At 36.9% G+C, this 26,141-nt stretch overlaps 1 protein-coding gene across 1 annotated transcript in view; it reads right to left on the bottom strand.

Moving 5' to 3' along the window:
* Positions 1 to 704: 704 nt before the first annotated feature.
* LOC131874422 (glycine-rich cell wall structural protein 1.8-like) overlaps positions 705 to 26,141 on the bottom strand; it is a 51,131-nt gene continuing 25,694 nt past the window's right edge. The window contains exon 4 of the mRNA XM_059217800.1: positions 705 to 1,089. Within this exon, the coding sequence (XP_059073783.1) occupies positions 705 to 1,089 (385 nt within the window). The remainder of the gene's footprint in view (positions 1,090 to 26,141) is intronic.

Below are 26,141 nucleotides of genomic sequence, written 5' to 3'. Positions count from 1 at the left end.
TAAATAATTATTATGTGCAAACCTAGGTTTTCCCTTTTAGGGTTTCTTGACCTATTAAAGGTTGAGTTCTTTCTTTTCATTGTATGAAGAAGGATTATTATTGACAATACATTTTTGAGATTATTGAGCTCTCATCTTTTGGAGCATATTTTTCTTGTGTATTCTTTCCTTCTGTGATTTGCTTCATTGCTTCTCCTTGTAACAGGTTTTTTAGCTTGCAAAGATTATTTGGGCTCTTGTGGTGTTGTATTTTCTCAACTCCTATATGGTATTAGAGCTTTAGATTTGTAGCTTCCTATTCTTGTTTTGAGAATTTTGCTTTGGAAGCAGATCTGGGGTTTCAGGAATTTTTTATGTACCTAGGGTTTGAACTTTTTTTCTGAGCACTTTGGGCCTAAACGGACTTCACCATCATGCTCAGAAGGCCCAAAAACCCCAATGGTCATATAAAATTTGACCTATTTTGGTTCCTGGGCCTCTGGGAGCATTTTTTTCTCAGAGCCAAGGCATACGACTCTGGCATGTAGATCGAGAAAAAAAAAAAATTTAAAAATTGTCTTTTTACGGCATGCAGGCCGAAATTTGCTTTTAAAAAAAATTATTGAAAAAAAAAAGGGGGGGGGTTTGTTTCTTTTTAAGAAAAAAAAAAATTTTGGGGTCAGTGGGTACCGCAAGGTACCGGACTGACAGGCCTGTTAGACCTGTCAGTCTGGCCTCTGGGGCCCTTGTCGACAGCCCCTTCGGCCCCCAATGGCCCTGCGTTCTCTGGCGACCCCGCGCTGCCCACCTCCAGCAACCTTGCTATCGTCGCCACCGCCTACGGCCCCCCGCTCCCCGGCTACCACCTCCCGGCCCCCGCTGGCCCCATAGCCACCGCCTGCAGCCCCTCTCTCCCCAGCTTCTGCCTCCTGGCCCCACGGCCGCCGCCTACGGCCCCCCGCTCCCTGGCTGCCACAGCCCCCGCCCTTCGCCTCCCTGCGGCCCCCAGCTCCCCGACCGCCACCTGGCCTCCCTCCGGCCACCGCTGCCACGCTACCAGGGAGACACCGCCCAGCCACCGAGAAACCTTCACCCGGCCAGCCAGCCACCCTAGCTCCACCCGACCACCGGACCACCCACTGGCCACCAGACCCCCTTTTTTGGCTTTTTCAGGGGGGGGTTTGGTTTTTTGGTCCTATCTTGGGCATACGGAGTCATTTTTTCAAAAATGAATAGGCATCAAAAAGCTGGTTCCAAGGCCGACCTCATGGTGTTGGTAATTTTTTCCAATTTTTTTGTTTAACTATTTTTTTTCAGTCAAAGTGAGGTCTATTTTTTGCACTTCGGGAGACGTAGAATGAGCATTCGACCTCCGTTTTTTGAAAACTTTATATTTTCGGAAAGCATGTGCTGTGTACTTTCCAACCATCTAAGTTTTATTTCTAGATTCTACTCCATGCATATTTTATTCAATTTTTTGCTTTTCAACACTCTGGTGGATATCGTGGTTGTTTCAGGTCCTGGGATCTCTTCTCTGAGTAGGATGTCTCTATTTTGGTTCACGTTTCTATTTCCAGTCTTCTTATCATTGTAGCTTGTAATTATGCAAACGCACTAAGATAAAGTGCCATCATGCATTGTTTACTTGGAATCTTGCATATCTTGTGTCTTGTTGTACATGCACTATTGATCAAGTGCCATGAGGGGGTTGATGTTTGTATGTTATTTGCCATCTTCCTTTGTCAAGTGAGTGTTCCTTCCATGATATTCACCTCATGATGATGTGTCTCAGCGCCTTTGATGTTCTTGGTTCTTCATCATGCAATTTTTTTGGCTGTCCTTTTCAGTGTTCCTGTCCCTCTCCCACTTCCGCATTATGGGGAGGTTTATCCTGTTGGTTCTACTGCTTCTGTGGTTTGATTGATCAGCTCTTCAAGCTTTGGTTTCTCATGCCATCTGTATCTTTGATTTTAGTTGTTTTTGCCTTGCTTGTCTCCTGATTCGAGTAGTGTCATTTGAGGGCACTCATGCAGATTACAGTCTTCTCTACCTGGTCATGTTCTAGTTTAGTGGAGGTTCTTCAGATCAGCAATTATTTTTTGACAGAGTTTGCAGGTTCTTCATGCTTCAATGATATTCTTTTCCATCTCTTTTTAGAGTAGAGTTTTGTTCCCATGTGGTTTTCTCTATTTCTCCAGTTCATAGAGATTTCATTGTATTTGGGTACCTGATCAGGCCTTGTTGCCAGGACCCATCTTTATTGCTTTCAGTAGTTGTTCTAGGTTTTAGCTTCTCCCTATGTCTAGCTTAAGGGGGGGTGTTAGAGTATTTGGGTATTTACTTGATTAATTAAACATTATTTGTTTAATTATTTAAGTTCCCTTTATCTCTTTTACACTTAAGCTACCTTTAGGTGCATATAATTAATTATTTTAATTAATTATTATGTGCAAACCTAGGTTTTCCTTTTGAGGGTTTCTTGACCTATTAAAGGTTGAGTTCTTTCTTTTCATTGTATGAAGAAGGATTATTATTGACAATACATTTTGGAGATTATTGAGCTCTCATCTTTTGGAACATATTTTTCTTGTGTATTCTTTCCTTCTGTGATTTGCTTCATTGCTTCTCCTTGTAACAGGTTTTTCAGCTTGTAGAGATTATTTGGGCTCCTGTGGTGTTGTATTTTCTCAACTCCTATAGATGTTATGTGTATAATAGCTCACATATTGGATGAAAACGCTATAGCGGAAACTAGTTGCATAGAAGTTCTTGGATATAAGTCTCATCAAAATCAAACAGGTTCATACAAGTATCGATACTGTAGTATCATAAAATTACAACCCTAGAAATTTTCAACTGCATTAGGGTCCTCACGCATGCAAATTTGAATCTTCTAGCTAGATTGGAGACCAGAGATTGCTCGGCTTGCAGTAATGGCTTCTTCCTTGGCCTCTACATCACCCCGTTTGCACTCTGTCGTGGAGAAACGGGTAGGATGGGGGTGTAGCGTCACTGTCCCCCCTTGGAAAAGGGTGTGGCACCCTTGTCCTCCCAAGACAATGGTGTGGTGCCCCTTTCCTTGCCCTATTTGGGGGCAGGACCCTTCCTAGGGTTGCATTGTTGGTTGTGCCTCAAGCGGGAAACTCCCCCGATGTCGGCTCGTGATGAAATTAAAATCCACCATGTATTTAAGGGGGAATTCTCTCTCTCATTTTCATAGGTTCAATAGGTGGAAGTTGGACAAGATTGGAGTATTTACAAGCAATCAAGCATTCAAGAGCATTCAAGCATTCTTTTCCAGCATTGAGCATTCTCAAGTCTCCCTTCAAGGCTAGGTGTTACATTCAAATCAAGGATTCAACCATTGAAGAGGAAATTGATTTCAACATTCAATGCAACACAAGCACTTCTATCAACATTGCTACTACAACCTACCTTGAGGTGATTTACAATTCAGTCTTTCATTTACATCTACTTGCAAGAACTTTCTTTCATTACTTGGTTAATTCCAAAACTGGGGTTTGACTTAAAGGCAAACCCCCAATCCCAACCCATTTTCCTCTCTTTTCTGTGTGTAGGTTGTAGGTGTGCAACTGTACTTTTGGATTCGGGCTTCATTTGCAGAGGCGGAAAAACCCTTTTCATTTCGTGGATTTTTCAGAGGACCGTGTACATTCCCGCCAAGGTCTGGGCACTTTTCTTCAAATTCGCAGAGCGACTTCGTCTTGACATATTACTACTAGATCCAAGTGCACAACTTCATCCCATATTCCGATCTCAAGTTATAATCAATTCTTTGTCACTTTTGTACTACATAATTCAATCAATTTCCTTTCTATTTCAAACAAGAAAGGGGGATCAACTTAGCATTCCACATTCATTCAAAATTCAATCTACCATCTTTATGTGGATAGATTGAATTAGTGAATTATCCTCTCCTTTTTCTAATGTAATGGTGAAAAGTGCTTGAATGGTAATAATAGTGAAACTCTCATCTCTCTTTGAGGGAAAGGGTAGTTTCCTTCTTGATTTATCATTCACCATTTTCTCACCATTACATTTTGGTGAACCCAACATCTTGCATGCTTTCCTTTGATTAAAATTCCATATTTTTCATTTACAAGTTTCAAATTTTTGCAAACTTAGTGGTTAATTCATTAAAAAACTTAATTTTTAAAATTTAAATTGAACTTGTGATTTGTAAAAATTACTTGTGGTTATCTTAGATCTGAAAAAAAAAATTGATTGTCAAATTCAATTTCCCCATTGTCTTGTTTAATTTGCAATTAAAATTTACAAAATTAAGAGGTTGCTTGTTAAAACCCTAATTTTCAAACATCATCTTGAACTTGTGCAGAAATTGGATTTCAATTTAATTTTCAGATTTCTAATTGTTCTCAAATTTGTCTTCAATCCTACAATTCAAATTTTCAATTTCCTCCCTTTTTTCCCAAAATTCAAATTTCAAAATTAAGTGGTTAGGTCATCAAACCCTAATTTTAAAATTAATTCAATTTTGTGTGAATTTCAAATCAATTTCATTTACATTCAGATTTCTAAACATTTTCCAAGGTGTCCCTATCCATTACATTTGACTGTTTTCAAATTTGCAATTCAATTCCTCTTTTTCTTCGAAACCCTAATAGGGTCCTATTTTCACATTTGCGTCTTCATTTCTCCCATCTAGAGTTCGTAAAATTCGCCAATTTTTTGGGGTTAGCTTTAAAATCATTGTAATAGCCATCCTTGAGAATTTCAAAAAAAATTGGTCAGACCATGTGCATTCCCACAACGGTTCTCGGCTTTTTTCCCAAAATTTCGAGAGACTGTAATGATTGTATTTAATAGCCTAAATCTGGAAGATTAGATGATTTTATCAATTTTTGATCCCTTTAGAATCGGAAATACCTTCAAAATTCAACATTTCAACTTTCAATAAAAATTTTAAAATTAAGAGGTTAATTATAGTCTGCCCTAATTTGAAAATTTTTTATTTTAAAATTAAGTGGTATTCCCTTGGCCCTAATTTTAAAATTCCAATTTCCTTTCATTTTTGGAAATTGTGTCATCCTCTTCCCCCAACAAAGTTCAAATTGTGTAATCATTATTTTCTTGAATTTTGGCATTACTCAATTTTGTAAGCTTTGTTCTACAATTCAAAATTCAAAATTTTCCCTCTAGTGCATGAGTTTTACCACTATTAGTCTTACCTATCATATCCCCATTTGATGAAGCATTAGAATGAAGGCTTCCCAAGGTTTAATTAGCAAGGACATGGAGCCTAATTTGGGTGACTTCTTTAATGAATCATGCTAATTCTTCCCATCCTAATCATGTGCCTATTCACCTCATTGATGGATCCCATGATGAAGAAGAAGCTTTAAGTAGGGTTTCTTTAGATAAACTCTCTACATTGGACAATCAATTTGACAGCTTTTAACAATGGATGTCCCAATAATACCCTAATTGTGAAGCTCTTCCATTAATTGAAGGTCTTAAATGCATGCTTCAAAGTGATAAGAATGAAATTGATATATTGTGTGGCATTGCACATATTGTTGATTCTAATGTCATGCCTATCAAGAGTTTTGTCAAAACCCTAGGTTATTCACAACCTTCAACACAAGTCAATTCCTCTATTCCTTTGACTATTCCTATGACTAGTGTAGTCACTTAAATTTGTCCACTTAATTAAATGAATATTTAGTATTTATTTGATTATTTAACCATCAATCAATCATTAATTAAATTAATATTTAAATAATTCATCTTAACCCTCTTCTCCTATTAATTAAATAAATTATTCAATTTATTTGATTTAATTCACTTAACCAAATTCAGACCATTAATTAAATAAGTAAATCATATTTGTTTAATTAAATCTTCTCTCACATTTAAATAAATTATCCCCCAAAATCCTATCTCTCATATTTAAATAAATAAACATTTATTTAAATCACCTTTATCCTCCACCCACTTGCATTTTCCTACAAATGCAAGTTGCAGAACTATTTTAAATAAATAAATTATTTATTTAAAATCCTATTTATCCTCACCCACTTGATGCCTTTAATGGTTTCCCTTAAAGTCTTCAAACTTAATGGCTTCCTTCTAGAGTCTTCTCAAGCCTTTAATGGTTTCCCTTAAAGTCTTCAAACTTAATGGCTTCCTTTTAAAGTCTTCTCAAGCCTTTAATGGTTTCCCTTAAAGTCTTCAAACTTAATGGCTTTCTTCTAGAGTCTTCTCAAGCCTTTAATGGTTTCCCTCAAAGTCTTCAAGCATTTAATGCTTTATCTTCATTTTTCTCATGTAAATAAATTAAGATTTATTTAAATAAAATCCAAAATTCACATTCACATTTAAATAAATTAATATTTATTTAAATATCTATCCAAATGCAAATTACACCATTTAATTGAAATAAATGATTTTATTTCAATTGAAAATCCCAAAATTCCTCCCACTTGCATTCTCCTACAAAATCCACTTGCATGCCTAAATCCCTTCTAGATTCTTCTAACTCCTTCTAATTAGCCTAATCCTATCCTAATCATTGTCACATTCCTAAATAAAAGGAAGTCACTTCTCAAAAACCTCCAAAGTCTTAAATAACCATTAAAGGATTTATGTCTTCAAATGGTTAACCTCTAAAGTCTTCCAAACCATTAAAGGCTCTTACATAACCATTTATGGTTAACTCACCTTTTACCTTTGGTTAGAGACTTTCCTCTAACTTAACCATCCTCTTGACTCATAGGTCTCTTCAAAGCATTCATTTCTTTGACTAAGGTAGCCATTTAACCCTTGCACATTCATTTATCCCTTGGATAAAAGAAATATCCATTAACCTAACCCTAAACCAACCCCTTAGGGTAACCATCATGTCCCCTCAAACATTCAATGCTCCTTATCTCTCCTCTCAAGCCTCCTCATGGTGACACTTGTCAACATGGGATTGGGTTGAAAGTCTCACATGGATTGAATATCTTTCAATCTTAACCCTTGTTAAGATTGCTCAATCTTAACCCTTCATTTACCCATTTCTTCTATAAATAGAACCCTTCTCCTCAAGCAAAGAGAAAGCATTAGAGTATTGTTGTTATACTGGTATTAGCATAGAGCTTTTTCATAGCATCACTATTTACACTTGCAAAGCATTTGTTTATCACATCCAACCATCTTGAATCTCCATATGGCATCCATGACTAGTGCTAAAAGCTGAGAGCTACACTCATTTGGAACTTGGAGAGGGGAGAAACAAGGGAGAAGCATCAAAAGGCATCATGGAAGCATCTTAGGGAGGCTCTTCTCCTTTCTTTTGTTTTGTTAAACTTCTTTCATGCTTTTTTGAAATCTCTTTTGATATGTTTGGAATGGTTTTTAGTTCTTTGTTTTGGTTTTATGGTTGAAACTAACTTATTAACATTGCACTTTATTGTTGCCTTGTCCCCATTTCCATGACATCAACTAGTATTCCTACTTTCACATCTAACATCATGGCTCATGGGGGCAATCCCTCTTCTTCATTTAATCCTCCATCTTTACCTATGTCTTCATTGAGTGTTCCTATTATTCCTCAACCAATCAGTGTGACACAAGGGGGCAACTCCTTCAACAACTTTTTCCCTCCTTTAAGTGTCCCTTTTCCTACCCAATCATCACCAATGACTACTTATCATAATGTCACACCACCTTATTCTCAATTCATACCTTCTTTCAATAACATCACACCACCTTCTCAATCACCTATGTCTAACATCAATTCTTCTACCGAAATGACAATCAACAATCTTGCTCAAATCGTGTCTTCCTTACAACAATAAATTTCTTCCTTGAGTCAATCCAAGTTTAGTATGCCCACCTTTGATGTTGCGAGCCCACTTTCTCTTGATATTGTTAAAGCCATGCCACCTAAACATTTTGAGATCCCTCAATTGGAACTCTATAAAGGAAAAGGTGATCCTCTTACGCATGTCAAAACATTTCAAACCTTATGTACTAATTTTGCTTATGATCAATGATTACTTGCAAAATTGTTTACAAGAACACTAAGAGATAAGGCCTTACAATTGTATTTCTCTCTACCTTCTTATTCTATCACTTCCTTTCAACAACTAGCAAATTCTTTCATCCAACAATTTCAAAACAACATTGGTCCTAAAATCATTTTGAGAGATTTAATGCATTGTAAACAAGGTGTTAAAGAAAAAGTGATTGATTTCATTGGTATATATAACCATTTGTGTGCTCAAATTTCTTTTCATCTACCTGATAATTATATTCAAAGAATTTTCATTTCTAATTTACAAAAAGATATCAAGGAAAAGCTTCTTTTGTCTGAGTTTACTTCCTTTCTGTAGTTGTGTGCAACATTCCACAATTATCAACTGGTTGTGAGTCAAATGGAGCAATCCACTCCTATGACTCTGAGTGATAAGAGGGAGAGTGTTCAACAACCGTTTGCGAAGTTCAAACCAAAAAAAAGCTTCATCAAGTTCAATGATCCAATCAACAACAACCATGTGAATGCTACAACAGGTGTGCCTTCTATTTCTAAATTTTTCCTAAGAGAAAGACAAGTTACTCCTTTGAATGAATCTTTACATAGTATTATGTCTTAGTTGTTGCACATAAATGTTATCAAACTTCCTCCTATAAAACAAATTGATCATTCCAAACTTGCATCTCCTTATTTTGATAATAATTCATTTTGCCAATTTCATCGTCAACCTGGTCATGATGCTGAGAAATGTTTTTCATTGAAGAATAAGGTTCAAGACTTGATTGATAATAATACTATATTTGTGGCAGGTGTGAATGATAAAGGGAATAAATCAGTTTCTCCTCCTAATCAAAATCTTAATATTTTCACTGATCCCTTGCCATCTCATACCTCTAACGTTATTGAGATTGTGCCTAATTCTCTCACTTATGAACAATTCACCTCTATGGCTCCAAACTTGGTTAATATGGTAGAAACACAAGATACGCCTAAGGATCCTTGTATTACATTTGACCGTAGTGAGACCATTAGAGCACCCGATGGCCCTTTATACATAGTTGTGACTTGGTTAAGGATATCCCTTGTCATGGTGCCCTGATTGATCCCTCTTGCATGGTTAATGTTATAACTTAAGAGTATCTTTCCACTTTACGATTGCATAAACTACTATATGATGCTTCTAATGTGGTTGTGAAGTTATTTGATGGATTCTCTTGTCCTACCATTGGTTCTATCACTCTTCCTATTGAAGTTCATGCTAAATCCATGCATGTTGACTTTGTTATCATAACGTTTTCTGAGCAATTCGGTGTGAAGTTGGGCTATCCTTGGCTATCTTTCATGAAGGATATTGCTTCTCCAATCCACAAGTGTCTTAAATTTCCTCACAATGGAGAAATCATAACCGTGAACCATAGCTTATTTCGTCCATCTGAAAGAAGCCCTGGTGTTCCTATTGATCTTTTTTGGCCTAAGCAATTTCAATCTCTTCCATCAAGGAGCGATGCTCTTTTTCAATCTTATCAAAAATGGAAGAACGATATGATCGTATCCTTAAGTCAACCTAGATCGCCAATACTTGACATTCCTATTATTCTTCAAGATAATGTTCTTCCCCTCTTAGATAGAACTAATCTCCCTCCTAAAGAAGATTGTCCACCTACCCCTATGGATGTGACTTTACCTTCTCTTAAGGAGAACAACAATATTCTTCCTAAGGTTAGACCTATACTTCCTACTCACGATGGACTAGGTCTCCTTCCTACACCTAATATTCCTCCTTTCTATGGCGCGGTTCCACCTCCTTCCTCTTATCAAGAGAAGAGGCATGCTTTTGCTATTGTTCAACCAAAAAGACCTCAGCCTCAACCTTCAACTATCAAGGAGAGAAACATCCCTACTTTTTCAAGTGTTCCTCCTTCTTCTCAACCTTCCACTAAGACTCGACGGAATCATTGTGCGAGAGAACGTCGATGAAGACGTCATGTTTGAGCTCGTGAAACTATCCCTCACAATACTCAATCTCCTCAGACTCCAACAGTTGACATGATTCCCTTTTCTCCTAAGCAAGATGTTCAACCAACATCTCCAAATCATAAGTTGCATAAAACATGTGATGTTTTACTCCTATTCGTGTTCTTTCTCCTCTTTCTCTAAACTTTGATGAAGAAATGGGTGAAAATGTTATTCATAATGGCAATACAACTCATAATGCTTTTGATAGTGAGTATGAGTATGTTGATGTGGACAAACATTTATCGGTTGAGTTTTCACAAACCCTAATCTTAGTTACTCAAATCGAACAAAGTGACTTACAACATGAGAATAGTCCTTGTTTGGATCTTGTGATAGCTCCCTCTGTTGTGCTCGATGTCACTCCTCTGGCGTGTTGCTCGCCTTCCCGAAATAGTGATCAGCAAGATTGGGAGGCAAATATCGTGCTAGATTAGCAATATTAGCACTGTAGATCTTCTCTCTCTCCTTTATTGCTCTTTTATGACCATTCTTCTATGTGTATCCCTGTTCTTCTATTGTTCCCTTAATGTCTACTTGGGGATGATGCAAAGCATTGAGATCTTTTCTTGGTCTCTTTCATGTTGCCTCAAAAGGCATCCTCTCTTCCCTTTCTTCTAAGGTAACTAGTGTCCTTTGGGGAATGAAGATTATTATATGCATATACATACATGATATACATGAGTTGTCATACAACATAATGACCCCGAGGAAAGTGACACTACCTCGTGTTTCATGTTCATTATCCTTGGGTTTATAACTCGATTGGGAGCTAAATCCTTGCGATAATGTGCTCCCTCTCTTCTCTCTCTCTTGGGTGTATCCTACCTTAAAGAAATCGCTCCCGATAAGGTGCGTGTGATCACTTTAACATGGGGGCATACACTTTGCTCATACTTTCCTTCTTGTGATACTTAGAATTACTTAATGAGCTTTGTTTTGCTTTGTAATCTTTGGTATCCTTGCTTTCATGACTCATAGTGAAGGGAAATTTTCTACTTGCAGTCATGGTTTTCCCCTTCTCGATCTTCCCTTTTACTTTTTCAATTGAAGTCATAAGATCCTAAGTCCACTGAGGGCTTGGCGCATCTTGCCTCCTTGACGTGGTAAAAGTCTTTCAATCTTGTTTCCTTGTACTTTACCAGCAGTATTGGCGTATGCTTATACTCCCACTAAAGTGGGAGCTAAATGTAGGGTCATAAAATTATGACCCTAGAAATTTTCGAATGAATTAGGGTCCTCACACATGCGAATTCGAATCCTCTAGCCTGATCGGAGATTGGAGATTGCTCGGCTTGCATAAACAGCTTCTTCCTTGTCCTATGCATCACCCCGTCTACACTCTGCCCTGGAGAAAGGTGTAGGACAGGGTCGTGGCGCCACTATCCTCCCTTGGATAAGGACGTGGCGCCCTTGTCCTCCCAGGACAAGGGCATGGCGACCCTATCCCTACCCTATTTTGGGGTAGGACCCTTCCTAGGGTTGCATTATTGGTTGTGCCTCGGGCGGGAAACTTTCCTGATGTCGACCTGTGATGAAATTTAAATCCACTAACATGTATTTAAGGGGGCATTCAATCTCACGTTTTCATAGGTTCAATAGGTGGAAGTTGGACAAGATTGAAGTATGTACAAGTGATCAAGCATTCAAGAGTATTCAAGCATTCTTTTCTAGCATTTAGCATTCTCAAGTCTCCCTTCAAAGCTAGGTGTTGCATTCAAGTCAAGGATTCAACCATTGAAGAGGAGATTGATTTCAACATTCAATTCCACACAAGAAATTCTATCAACATTGCTACTACAACCTCCCTTGAGGTGATATACAATTCAGCCTTTCATTTACATCTACTTGCAAGTACTTTCTTTCAATACTTGGTTAATTCCAAAACTAAGGTTTGACCTAAAGGCAAATCCCCAATCTCAACCCATTTTCCTTTCTTTTTTGTGTGTAGGTTGCAAGTATGCAGATGTACTTTTGGATTTGAGCTTCATTTGCAGAGGCGAAAAAACCCTTTTCGTTTCGCAGATTTTTCGGAGGACCGTGTACATTCCTACCACTATCCAAGCAAATTTTCCTCAAATTCACAGGGCGACTTCATCTCAACATATTACTACCACATCCAGGTGCACAACTTCATCCCATATTCTGATCGTAAGTTATAATCAATTCTTTGTCACTTTTGCACTACATAATTCAATCAATTTCCTTTCTATTTCAAACAAGAAAGAGAGGATCAACTTAGCATTCCCCATTCATTCAGAATTCATACAATCAATTTTAATGTTTTAGATCTATGTAAATGACCATTTTTTATGCCAAGTAAATAAAAATTCACTTTTCCTCTATTTTGATTGGTGATATTTCTAATGACACGTATACTAATTTATTTACCCAATTTTCCACAATGACAACTATTCCTATATTTTAAGAAAATATGAAAACTAAAACTAAAATAATCTATGACAAAGTAACATTAATTTAATCTTTATACATTTTTTTTAATTTTCAAAAAATGTTATTCATTATTTTTATAAAAAAATAATAAATATTATACTATATCTTCTTTTTAAAACCTATATTAAAAAGAAAATTAAACATTATATTATCAAAACATATGTTAAACTATAAAAATAAAAATAAGTATTAAAAATGTAGTAAATATTATACATGTTTTTTTAATCTATATAAAATATTTGAAAAAAAAATTCTTAACATGTATAAATATTTTTAAAATAAAATTAAAAATTATATTAACAATATTTTAATCAAAACATTGACAATGTAAGTTACCACCTTATATTTGGAATGTATGGCATATTCTAAATGAGCCCAAATGAAAATACATTTATAATCAAAATTACTAAATATGGGCAAATTTAGAATTGAATGAAAATTTTAAAAACAAAGGCGAACCGGCAACGTCTACACAGCCCCTACGATGCACCGGCATCTTATGCATACAATACATGCTATGCATACATTACATGTTACACATACATATAACTGCATAGCAACGTCTACCACATCCTATGCATACAATACATGTTACCCATACATTACATGTTACATATATATATATATATAACTGCATGCCTGCATGCGGGTGCATCGTAGGGGCTGGGTAGACATTGTCCAGGTAGACAATCTGAATGAGATTTTTGAGGAGACAAATAAACAATATTACAAGTTTCTTAATCAAGATACATAATAGAATAATAGACATAAAAAAAACATGAAAATGGATTAACACGGGATCTCTTACAGGATCTCTTGATCCTTTGAACTGCCCTAGACATAATTAAAATCATTCAATTCAATTCAAATAAATATTTGATCATTCTTACCTTTATTTTTACTACTATTTTTATTTTATACATATTTTTCTACTACTCTTTATCCATAATATTCTCTATACAAACAAAAACAAGCCAATACAGATAAATTCACACTCTGCACAGGTAGCATAGTGGAAGCACGGAATTATGATGACTATATATAAGTGTAGGCCTCTAAGCCATCGGCTCTTCTTTTTCTTCTTTTCAGATTATCTTTCTCTTTCCTCCTCCTCATTCCTCTCTTGATCTCTTCAACAATGATTATGTTTCTCTTTCCTCCTCCTCATTCCTCTCTTGATCTCTCCTCCATTGTTGAAGCCATCAATCTGCCCACCAAAAAACTCAATGGGTGTCATAGTAATGCGCAGGATTAGAGATGACACTAATGGATTAAACAAACAACAAACAAAGCAGAAGGTCTCACAAAGAGCAATACAAAATTGAAATGTGGTGCTTCTCTCCACTGAATATATAGAAAAAGTAGTAAGGAGTAAATCTGAGCGTAATTCACACGCTAAGAATAGTCTTTTCCTTGTTTGAGACGTCAGATTTAAGAAGATGAGAGAGAGTTGTTAGCACAGAATTTCTCCACTAATTCCAGATGGGCTCACTTTGTTTGCGTGTCTCTGCAATTTCTCTTCACATGCAAGAGTAAGTTAAGTGTTGATGACACTTTTGTCGCCACGTTTTGTACAACTACTTACTATTATTATTTAAGTGGGTGTTTTACCTGCTAGTTTCGCTAGCAGTGTAGTAAAGGGGACGCCAATTGACTGACTGACTAATTGATGTAGGCACGCGGGCCATAATGAAAAGGGAGTCGTTGAAATCTCAGAAATTGTAACGTGCGGTAAACGGAAATCCTGATTTTAGAGGGATCTTTCATTTGTCACAGCTATTCTCTCTACAAAATGACATTTTATGATGTCATAAGACATCATGTTGCATATGGTGGTATGATGACAGCAGATTAGATAGCAAAGAAAATTAATGGACGTCTCTACTTTTCATCTATCAAATTTGTCAATTTTTCCATTTGCATTTTTTTTATTTTTTTTAATTGAATCGTATTTTATATGTTTGTCACAACAGTTGCATTTGGCAAAAGGGGCGAGTCCCAGCCATACCATCACAAAGTGTGGTGTAGGCATCTGGAAGACACAAGAGTAACCAAGTATGATCCCTCTATGCATATTGAATGGGATTTTAGAGGGCCCTTTATTGTGTATTCATTTTTGTGGAAGGATACGAAAAAGAGGTAGAATTTTGAAAGATCTGGCAACAATTTTAGCAATGGTTTGGAAATTTTGTGAAAACCCTACTTTAGGGACTTGATGACTTTCATTTTTTTAATTGTAGAGACCTAATTTAGAGTGGTTTGTGGACGTACAAAGTCATGTTTGCATTGCAAAGGCGTGTTGTCTTGTTTTTGGTTTGTTTTCTATGGATGCGTCAAATATTGTATAATGCAGGTATGTATATCTACCCAAATATGTTTGCTAGTTTGTAATTCTAGATAGGAAGTATTGAGAGGGTTACTAGCCCAAAAATAAAGGGATTTTGAAAAAGAGTTTTTCTTTTTTAATTTTTTTCAATTTGTGGAAGGGTTTCTAGAATGGTGTGTGTTGATCCCTATTAAGCTCTCACCTTAAATAAGGGAAGTCCAGAAGTTTCACAAGTGCAACCTATGAAACAACCTTCGGGATTTTAGAAGTTGGCTCTTCGAATTTTGGAGGGGATGGAAAGGGGAAAGGATAACAACATCCAAACTGATAGACCTTGAGGAAAAGAAATAATAGTTCAATGTCTGCAAATACTATCTGGCATTCTAAATACTCTCTGAGTGGCATGCTACAGGGGTTACCAATTTCGTAGATTGGGTATAGTAAGTTACAGACCCTTCGGTGTGGACAAGAGAACAAAATGTGCAAAGTGACTCGGACATAGGACATAACTTTTAAATCTTCCTGTGGGAGGTACCCACAAAGGCTAGACAAAATTGATAACCTAGTTATCATGGAATGGTCGCTTTTTACATATCTTGTGCAAATAATATACATAATCCATACTTCATAAATAGAGGAACCAAAAAATAATCATACATTCATAGATGGCACAGAGTATTATTTATAATAGCACCAAAAGCAACAAAGGCACAACGTGTCATTTACAAATAACACTAAAGCTCCCATGCAAATCATTATTCGTGCAAGAAAATAAAGAGAGGAATTCTTTCTTTTGCCCTCGAAACTACATTCATGGAAGCTTGGAATCTATTACTTAGAAGTCTAGAAAAGAGGATCTCATGATAGCATTAAAAATGCTCATAGATCAAGAGACTACTTTTTACAAATCACCCTCCATCTTTTATAACCATTCCCCAAAAACATGTCACTGCTTGGCAAAAAATCACTACAGAGACAAGGCCATAGTGGTATTGCTAGTGTAGTCACATAAATCTGTCCAATTTAATTAAATGAATATTTCATATTTATTTGATTAAAAACCCACTAGCCATTAGTTTATTAAATTAATATTTAATTAATTCATCTTCAAACATTCTCCTATTAATTAAATAAAGTATTCAATTTATTTTAATTAATTCATTCAACCAAAATCACAAATCAATTAAATGAAAAATCATATTTATTTCATTTAATCCTCTATTCCTCTTTTAAATAAATTAAATCAAACATTTATTTAAATCATTTATCCCCCCCCCCCCAACTTGCATTTTCCTACAAATGCAACTTGCACACAATTATTGAAATAAATTAATTTATTTTAAATAAAAATCCTATTTTCCCTCACCCACCAAATCCACTTGCAACCCTAAACCCCTTCTAGATTCTTCTAACCCCTTCCTAATTAACCTAATCCATCCCCTAATTATTGTCACATTCCTAAGCAAATTGGAGTCACTTCTCAAAGACTTCAAAGTCTTTGAAAAGCATTTAATGCTTTGTGTGTTCAACAATTTAACCTCCAAAGTCTTCCAAAACCACTAATGGCTCTTACATGACCGTTAATGGCTCTTACATAACCATTTATGGTTATTTCAACTTGCACTCATGTGTCTCCTCAAGCATTTATTGCTTTGACCATGTTTATCCCTTTTGCCTTTGCACAAGAGTTTATCCATTGGACAAAAGCTTTATTCTTTGAATAAAGAGTTTATTCATTCAACTAACCTTGACCCTAACCCCCAAGTTAACTCCCAGGTCATGTCAAGCATTTAATGCTTATTCCCTCTCCGCTCAACCTATCTCACATTGACACTTGTCATCCTGGGATTGGGTTGAAAACCCTCACATGGATCTCAAATCATTCAATCCTGACCCTTGTTGAGATTACTCAATCTCAACCATCCATTGCTTCATTTTTCCTATAAATAGAGCCCATTTCTTCATACTCCAGATCCTGAAAACTTGTATGCATTTAAGCTATAGTGAATTTTAGAGAGCATTTTAGCATAATCAACTCATATATTGTCATTTTGGTTAAAATAAATCATTTTAGTATCAATAGCATAGTGTAGCGTCGTAAATTGTACGCACTTGCTAAAGCAGTACAATTTCACACCTAGTTTAGCACCTGCCTTGGCGCATTTGCATTTTGCATTGCATTTCCCCTTTAGCACTTAATTAATTAAATTAATTAGGTCTAAGGTTCTATTTTATCATCTCCCATATCATAAAGTTGGGTTCTTTTCATTAAAGTGTGCCCCTTTCATTTTATTTTTCCAATACATCATTTAATCAAAAACCCTAATTAGGTCCTATTTTGAACTTGGGGGCCTGATTACGGGGGTCAAAACATCTTGAAATCAACTGTAACTTCAGGATTCTCTCTAAAATCATCATATCCGACGGCCCTAAAAATTTGGTGAAAAGTTGTCGGGACCATGGCGCCCGGAGAGGACCATGGCACCCGGAGTGCACACGGTCCCGGACATTTATCCCGAAATTTTAGGAGCACGATCCAATCATAAAATAAAGATTAACCCCAAGAAATTGGTGGGAGATTCAATCTCTAGGTCGGCCAAAAGTTGAAATTAAGACCTAGGGTTTCATATATAAGAGCTCTCTTTCTTCATTTGAAAGGATCCGAATTTTGGTTTTCAGGGGCCTTCTACGCAGCGAAAGAGCAGATCTTTGAAGACTTCAACAACATTCAACATCCATTCATCAAGCATTCATCAATTTCATTTATCCATTTAGGGCTTTGAAGACATTGAAGAGCAATAGGGGATTACCGACTGAAGATTGGCTTGTACCCCTCCCTTGGGGTTGGGTATGATTTCATGTTGTTTTCATGTCTTTGCATAAGCCTCATTGTATCATTTGTATTCATGCTTTAGATCACTTTGCATCTTGATTTGGAGCATTTACATTATCATTTACAAGCAATTAGGGTTTACTTTCTAGGTTGCTCTAGTTTGCTTACTTTCATTTTAGGATCTTGCACACACACAAGGTCTGCACACACCAAAGCGGAGGTTTGACTAAGGCAAAACCCTATATAGCCACCTACAACCCTTTTCAAATATAAGTGCAGATTTCTGAATTCGAAGGACGTCGCAAGTTGCAGATCCGACGGGAGCGGACCGAGACAGAACTTCACACCAAATTCCAACCCAGAAAGCTAGGACAGGGGCGTGGGGCGCCTTGGTCCTGCTAGGATAGGGGCGTTGGGCGCCCTGGTCCCTGGGACAGGGGCGCTGGGCGCCCTGGTCCTTGTCCATTTCAGTGAATTTTAGCAGTTTCAGAGGTAGCAGCTTCGGTATTTTAGGCTTCCGGCTTCAGTGGCAGATCTTGCAGAATCAAATCCATTCAAGGTACACATTTACATTTCTCCTTTTATCCTTGTGTTTACAGCTTTTCATCACTTAATCTCAATCTTGCAATCTTGTTACTAGTTCATACTTGCACTCTAGGGCTAGTAGTTGAACTTGCATCATTCTATCTATCATTTGCAACAAAGGAATAGAAATCCTAATAGGTAGCCCATTGCTCTCTCTTCCACAAAAAGAAGTAGCCAATTGTGTGATACCTCTAGGCTCTTTCGTATTCCACAAGTGTGTGATTGAAAGTGAGATTAGGGAATGTTTGCTTAGTGTCACTTTTTCCCTCACACATTTTTGGTGAACCCGACGTGAATTCCAATCTTCTCTAATTCTAATTTATAATTTGAGTGTTTATGCTATTTCAAATTCAAATTTGTATTTACAAGTTTTAATTTCTTGCAAGATTCAAAAATTTAGAGGAAATTTTTGCTAATTTTTCAATTCAAAGTTGAACTTGTGGATAGCTTAATTGGGATCAATAATTTCAAATCTGATTTAGGAAATCATTTGAATCATAAATTTCATTTTCTAAATCTACATTCTAAGTGCTTGCATTAAAATTAAACATTTCCTTCTATTTTGCATGTGTTATCATTTGAAAGAGGAAAATTGTTGTCATGATGCATTCATTTCATAGATGTGATAATGGGTTAGCTTCCCTTGTTTCAATTTTTCCTTCTCCTAAAGAACCTCCCCCCATCTATAACAACATTTTAGTGCCTAAAAGAATTGCTACCAATCCCTTTGAGACTCTCCCATGCTCTAAGGATGAAGACTTTAAGAGTGATCTTGACAATTCTCCTAAAATGTGCCCTTCCTATTTAGCTATCCTAGAGGAAGAGAATGATATCATAAACACCTTTCTTAATGTTACTTCATCTTCCCTACATGATGCCTCTCTAAGTGAAAAGGTATTGATGGACATTGACTTATTTTCTCCTAAAGTTGGTCCTTCCAATGGGGGCATGTTAGTGCAGCAAGAGGTTATGAACACTTCTTTCAAAGATCTCCTTCCTAAGCATGAATCTTTGGAGAAATATGTTCATGTTCCTCCTAAAAAAAACTCCCTTCATGAGGATCCTTTTGTGCAAGAAGATGACATTATCCCTACATTTCCTAGTGATGGCATTTCCTTTTCCAACAAAATTCCCACTAGAGATGATGAATTAATGATAAATGCTTACCCTTCTCCTAAAGTTTGTCTTACCCATAAGCATCCCTTAGAGAAAGAAGATGAAATAATAAGCAATTTCCTTAATTCTCTCTCCCCTAAAGATCATATTGAACATATTTTGAGGAAACAGGATGAGTTTAACACATCTATTGATGCTCTCCCTCCTAAGGATGGGGAATTAATAAACAATGTTATCTCCTCTCCCGAAATTGACAATACTTCAAACATTCCTTTCAACAACTTCACTATTTGGGATGAACCATTAGAAGAAGGTGTAGATTATTCTCTTCCCCATGAGAGAACCCTAGCCAAAGGCGATGAAATCAAGATTGAAAACTCCCTTGATAGTTTCTCACCTTCCTTGAATCTCAATTATTCTCCCTCTCCTCAACTTGGTTCTATTCATAAGGAAACCCTAGCTCAAGGCAAGATGGTTAACATCTCTTTCAAAGATCTCCCTCTCAAAAGTGAGACTTTAGAGAGTAATGTTGATCCTTCTCCTAGAGAGTTTATTCCCCATGTAGATCCTTTGATGATAGAGGATGATATGACCTTTCCTAGTATTACTCTTCCTACTGGAACATCAATGCCTACCCCTTGTCTCTCTCCTAAAATTGATTTAATCCGTGATAAGATTTTAGTGCAAGAGAAGACTATCAATAATTCTTCCAACACTTTTGTTCATTCCTCTAAACCATCCTCAATCAATTTGATACGTGTGAATGAAACACCTAACAAACCTCTCTTCATTGTCCAAGGTTCTTGTCCTTCTCAAAATTCTCAACCTTTAAATAAGCCTATCTTAGTGGTCCAAGGTGGTTATGCTAATGATTCTTTTTGCACTCCTAAGAAACCTATTATTATTGTGCAAGGAGGTTATTCTACTAAGAGCCCTTATGAGTATGCTAAGCAACTGACTAGAGAGAGTTATAATGCGGTTGCTCATACCTATAACACAAGAAACAATAGGCAACCTAATCCTCCTCCAGTTATCCCAACTTCACTTCCTCCTTCCCAACCTATTCTTCCTCAAGCTCCTCGTATTTCACAAATGCTTAGTAAGTACTATGATCTCATAGAACAACTTAAAGCTACCCCTACTAAGATATCCCTTTGGGATTTGATCCAAACTTCTTCCGCTCATCATGGAATGTTACAAGATGCCTTGAAAGATTTGAATGTTCCTCCACCTAATACATCTAGTAATATAGTGTCTTTGGTTAACTCTGTGATGAATCCTAAAGCTCAAATTGTGTTTACTCAAGATGAGTTGCCTACTAGTGAAATTCAACATCAATATGATCCCTTGATGATTGTGGTTATCATAAATGACACTGCTATAAGATGAACACTGGTAGATAATGGTTCTGGCCTTAATGTGTGTAGCATTAATCTATTGCATAAGATGAATGTGGATACATCCCTTATTGAACCTGACTCTCATCCCATTCGAGGCTTTGACAATGTGGCTAAGTCTTCATTAGGTATTATCACCTTACCCATCACAGTGGGACCTGTTACTTTGCCTACTCCTATCCATGTTATGTGGGGAAATCTAACATACAACTTGTTATTAGGGAGACCTTGGATTCACAGTATGCAAGTTGTCCCCTCTACATTGAATAGACAAGTTAAATTTATTTATAACAATAAGACATATACCTTGATAGGTGATACTAATTTTCAAGCTTGTTTGCAAACATCTACTTCCAAAGGGAGTTCTTCTAAGCCTTCCTCTTCTAGTGATGACTCATTAAACAAGATACCTATGGATGAATCATCACCCTCTGATAATCAAAATTCTTTGGATGAGTCTGAAGTTCCTGAAGAAGATTCTTCTCAACTTGAATCTACACATGAAAAGGCTTTTGATCCTGAGAAGGTTCTCACAGAAGACGATTGGGGATCTCTTGATTTCAATCCCACCTTTGTAGGTGAGTATAGGGTTCCTCTTAGAGAGCTTAAAGTTAAAAAGAAGGAAGAAACTAGAGATCAATCAGTCTTACCAGAACCTATGAGCAATAATTTTGTGGCCGCTTCTCAAACTTCTTCTCCTCACACCTCTAATTCTGAAGAATTTGATTCTTTGTCTTATGAAAAACCACCTTCTCTTTCTGAAATGGCTAATCTTTATGGTCGTGGTTTTCACATTTTGGCTAAGAGTGGCTATAGTGGAAATGGTTGTGGCACAAATGAACAAGGAATTAAAGTTCCTTTAGAACATAACATGCATGAATATTCATTTGGACTTGGATATAATCTTTCTAAGCCCACCAAAGCATCTAAAAGACCATCTCTCAATGTGAATGCTATATTTAGTAGTGATGATGATCTCACTTCAACTAGATCATCTTCTACTTCTATCAACTCTCATTCCCCTCATAAGGAAATCTTGGCGATGAACAAATCTCTTTATGAATCCCCTCAAGTTTCTAAATCCACTTATGAATCTTTATCTCCTATTCATCATAAAGTCCTTTCTTCCAGGGATAAGGCTCTAATAAATTACACTCATCTCTCTTCTAAGATTTCTCGTAACTTTCCTTCTTCAATTTTTATCATTTTATACATGTTTTTTATCTCACTTATAGTTGAGCATTCAGCATGTCATATTCAAATACCTCATTCAATCTATCATGTCTTTAAATAACATTAATGGCTATTATGTTGCTCATCATTATGTGACATTAGTAGCTCATTTACTGGGGGCTCATTGTCATTCATGATGGTACAATTTCAAGTGCAATCATATTTTTGCAGCAACATAATACCCTAATTTTCTATGTTATCTCTTGTTCCTATGGGGACAAGAGTGATTTCATACATCTCTTCTTTTTATGGTTAAAATTTCCCTTTGGGATAATAGTGTGGAAATATTGATCATCTTTTCTTTAGAATCCTCTTTTCCTAGATATGGGAGAAGATGTGTATTCTCTTTCTTATCCTACCCACTTCTTGTGAGGAGCATTTTACATACACTAATGTCTTGCTTGCATGAACTCATGTGAGTATGTAGTACATTTTGCTTATGTCTAAATCTCTCCCTAGAAGATTGTGTAAGTCCTTCTCATTGTCCTTATCCTTGGGAGGCAATGATCTTTCCTTATTTTTATCTAAGGATCCACTTTTTCCTATTTCGCGGATGGTGTGAACGTTATTACTTGATGTTATTCCTTGTATGCATTTGTTGTTGTTTGTTCAAAGATTCTCTCTTACAAGAGGTGTAAGTCCTTGACTACAACCTCTTTTGCACTTGGTAAAATACATCCATAATGAATTCACTCTCCCAATTGGGTTAAAAAGAGCGTCATCCTTCATTAAGAATCACTTTCACCTCGCAAAAGAAGGAAGTATTGCATTCTTATTCTCTTCTTTGTCTTATTCTAGAAGATGTTATATTTGTCTAAGACAATTCCTCTCGGGGATAGGTGTCTTTTGTACAAAGATCTCTTCTCCTCTAAGGATCTCCTTTACACATACTACAAGATATCCCTTTTCAACTATCTTATCCTTGCTTAAAGAGTGCAAAACTCTCTTGCTTGGATCTATGACATTGTTGCATTTTTGGGGTATCTTCTTTTGTGATGAAGGTAGGTATCCTTGTTCTACTTTTCTTATGACATAAACATTACACTTTTTGAGCAATGGGTCATTCTTGGAACCAGAGCACAGACTCTTAGAGCGAGATGTCTCCATTTTTCTTTTTATGCAAGGTGATTATTCTCGGAACCAGAGCATAGACTCTTAGAGCGAGATGTCACGCTTTTGTACTATACATATACAGGTTGTAGCATACTCGGGCATAGACTCCTATGAGGTGCTTCTAACCTCACTTACACACACATGCATGAGGTTGAGTGGAACTAGCGGCATAAGGCTAGACTTTCTCACTCTCCTCCCTTACATGGATCACCTAGACAGACTCTAGGGGCTAGTTTTCCATGTCCTTTTCCCATGGATCACCTAGACAAGATCTAGGGGCGAGAAGTCCATGTTTTCTCTCTCACTATTCTTCTCATGGATCACCAATGTGTGTATTCATGCTTTTTTCCTTTCTTTTCTTCTCTTTGCATTTTGTTTCCATTTACATCCTTCATCTTGTGTTAGAGAACTCTCAAATCCTCACACTCTTTGTTGTGTTGGAATTGAGATTTAGTCCTCTTTCTTACCAAATGATTCTCCATTAGTTTATGATCTCATATCACATCTTCTTGTGAGCATTTGTCATCAAAATTCTTTAACAATTTGAAGTGGTAAACATGATACCCTATTTCAACTCACTAAAATTAGCAAGCCGAAACAGGGGGGGGCATATAGCTACCCTCAAATTTTCATCACCTTCCTTAGTAAGCATTAGGTGATTTTGTGATCTAACATGTGGTTTTGTAGGTTGTGGTTCCTAACTGAGTACTGCAGATGTTGCTGGGGGCTTCATTCGACAACTTATGGATATATCCTTTTTCAAATAATGTTTACTTTTCTGTACTTTAGCTTGCATATGCACGTAGTGTTCATATGACCGCTAAATTGGGGGCTAAATGTAGCGTCGTAAATTGTACGCACTTGCTAAAGCAATACAATTTCACACCTAGTTTAGCACCTGTCTTGGCGCATTTTGCATTTTGCATTGCATTTCCCCTTTAGCACTTAATTAATTAAATTAATTAGGTCTAAGGTTCTATTTTATCATCTCCCATATCATAAAGTTGGCTCTTTTCATTAAAGTGTGCCCCTTTCATTTTATTCTTCCAATACATCATTTAATCAAAAACCCTAATTAGGTCCTATTTTGAACTTGGGGGCCTGATTTCGGGGGTCAAAACATCTTGAAATCAACTGTAACTTCAGGATTCTCTCTAAAATCATCATATCCGACGGCCCTGAAAATTTGGTGAAAAGTTGTCGGGACCATGGCACCCAGAGAGGACCATGGCGCCCGGAGTGCACATGGTCCCGGACATTTTTCCCGAAATTTTAGGAGCACGATCCAATCATAAAATAAAGCTTAACCCCAAGAAATTGGTGGGAGATTCAATCTCTAGGTCGGCCAAAAGTTGAAATTAAGACCTAGGGTTTCATATATAAGAACTCTCTTTCTTCATTTGAAAGGATCCGAATTTTGGTTTTCAGGGGCCTTCTACGTAGCGAAAGAGCAGATCTTTGAAGACTTCAACAACATTCAACATCCATCCATCAAGCATTCATCAATTTCATTCATCCATTTAGGGCTTTGAAGACATTGAAGAGCAATAGGGGATTACCGACTGAAGATTGGCTTGTACCCCTCCCTTGGGGTTGGGTATGATTTCATGTTGTTTTCATGTCTTTGCATAAGCCTCATTGTATCATTTGTATTCATGCTTTAGATCACTTTGCATCTTGATTTGGAGCATTTACATTATCATTTACAAGCAATTAGGGTTTACTTTCTAGGTTGCTCTAGTTTGCTTACTTTCATTTTAGGATCTTGCACACACACAAGGTCTACACACACAACTTTTACTATACAACTTGGCTATTCGTAGAGGTGGAAATCACCAAAGCGAGGGTTTGACTAAGGAAAAACCCTATATAGCCACCTACAACCCTTTTCAGATATAAGTGCAGATTTCCGAATTCGAAGGACGCCGCAAGTTGCAGATCCGACGGGAGCGGACCGAGACAGAACTTCACACCAAATTCCAACCCAGAAAGCTAGGACAGGGGCGTGGGGCGCCCTGGTCCTACCAAGACAGGGGCATTGGGTGCCCTGGTCCCTGGGACAAGGGCGCTGGGCACCCTGGTCCTTGTCCATTTCAGTGAATTTTAGCAGTTTTAGAGGTAGCAGCTTTGGTATTTTAGGCTTCCGGCTTCAGTGGCAGATCTTGCAGAATCAAATCCATTCAAGGTACACATTTACATTTCTCCTTTTATCCTTGTGTTTACAGCTTTTCATCACTTAATCTCAATCTTGCAATCTTGTTACTAGTTCATACTTGCACTCTAGGGCTAGTAGTTGAACTTGCATCATTTTATCTATCATTTGCAACAAAGGAATAGAAATCCTAATAGGTAGCCCGTGGCTCTCTCTTCCACAAAAAGAAGTAGCCAATTGTGTGATACCTCTAGGCTCTTTCGTATTCCACAAGTGTGTTATTGAAAGTGAGATTAGGGCATGTTTGCTTAGTGTCACTTTTTCCCTCACACACGTAGTATTAGCTTTTTATTCACATTTAGAGCAAATACTACAATCTCAAACTTCCATAAGCATCCATAGTGCAAAAAGCTGCTGGGAGCTACACTATTTTGGAACTTGGAGAGGAGAGGAACAAAGGAGAAGGAGCCAAGCGTATGGTAGAAGGCATTTGGAGATGTCTTTTTGCATTTACATTTGTAGTTAAATGTTTTAATTTGTTCTTGGTGTCTCTTTTGATATGCCTGCTTAGGTTGATCTTTGGTTGAATAACACTAACCTTAATACTTGTTTCTTATTGTTTGTATGTTATACTACCACAACTTTTTATCCTAACACCTTGCCCTTTTTGCAGAGCATCATTTGGTGAACCCAACGTGAATCTAAACACCTAAAAACACATTTATTTATTTTTGACAACTGACATGTTTGAATGTTGAACTTGACACACAGGTTGCGCTTTAGCGCTTTTGATCACGTTATAGCGCTATTGCAACTTGTTGTTCTAGCGCTATTGTTCTTACAATAGCACTATTGTGCCAATTTTAGCGCTATTGACCTTGTTTCAGCGCTTTTGAAATTGTTTTGGTGCTTTTGAGCATGTTTTAGCGCTATTGCTT

This window comes from Cryptomeria japonica, chromosome 3 (genome assembly GCF_030272615.1).
Source record: "Cryptomeria japonica chromosome 3, Sugi_1.0, whole genome shotgun sequence".
Taxonomy (NCBI): domain Eukaryota; kingdom Viridiplantae; phylum Streptophyta; class Pinopsida; order Cupressales; family Cupressaceae; genus Cryptomeria; species Cryptomeria japonica.
This window is presented reverse-complemented; position numbering and strand designations above follow the sequence as displayed.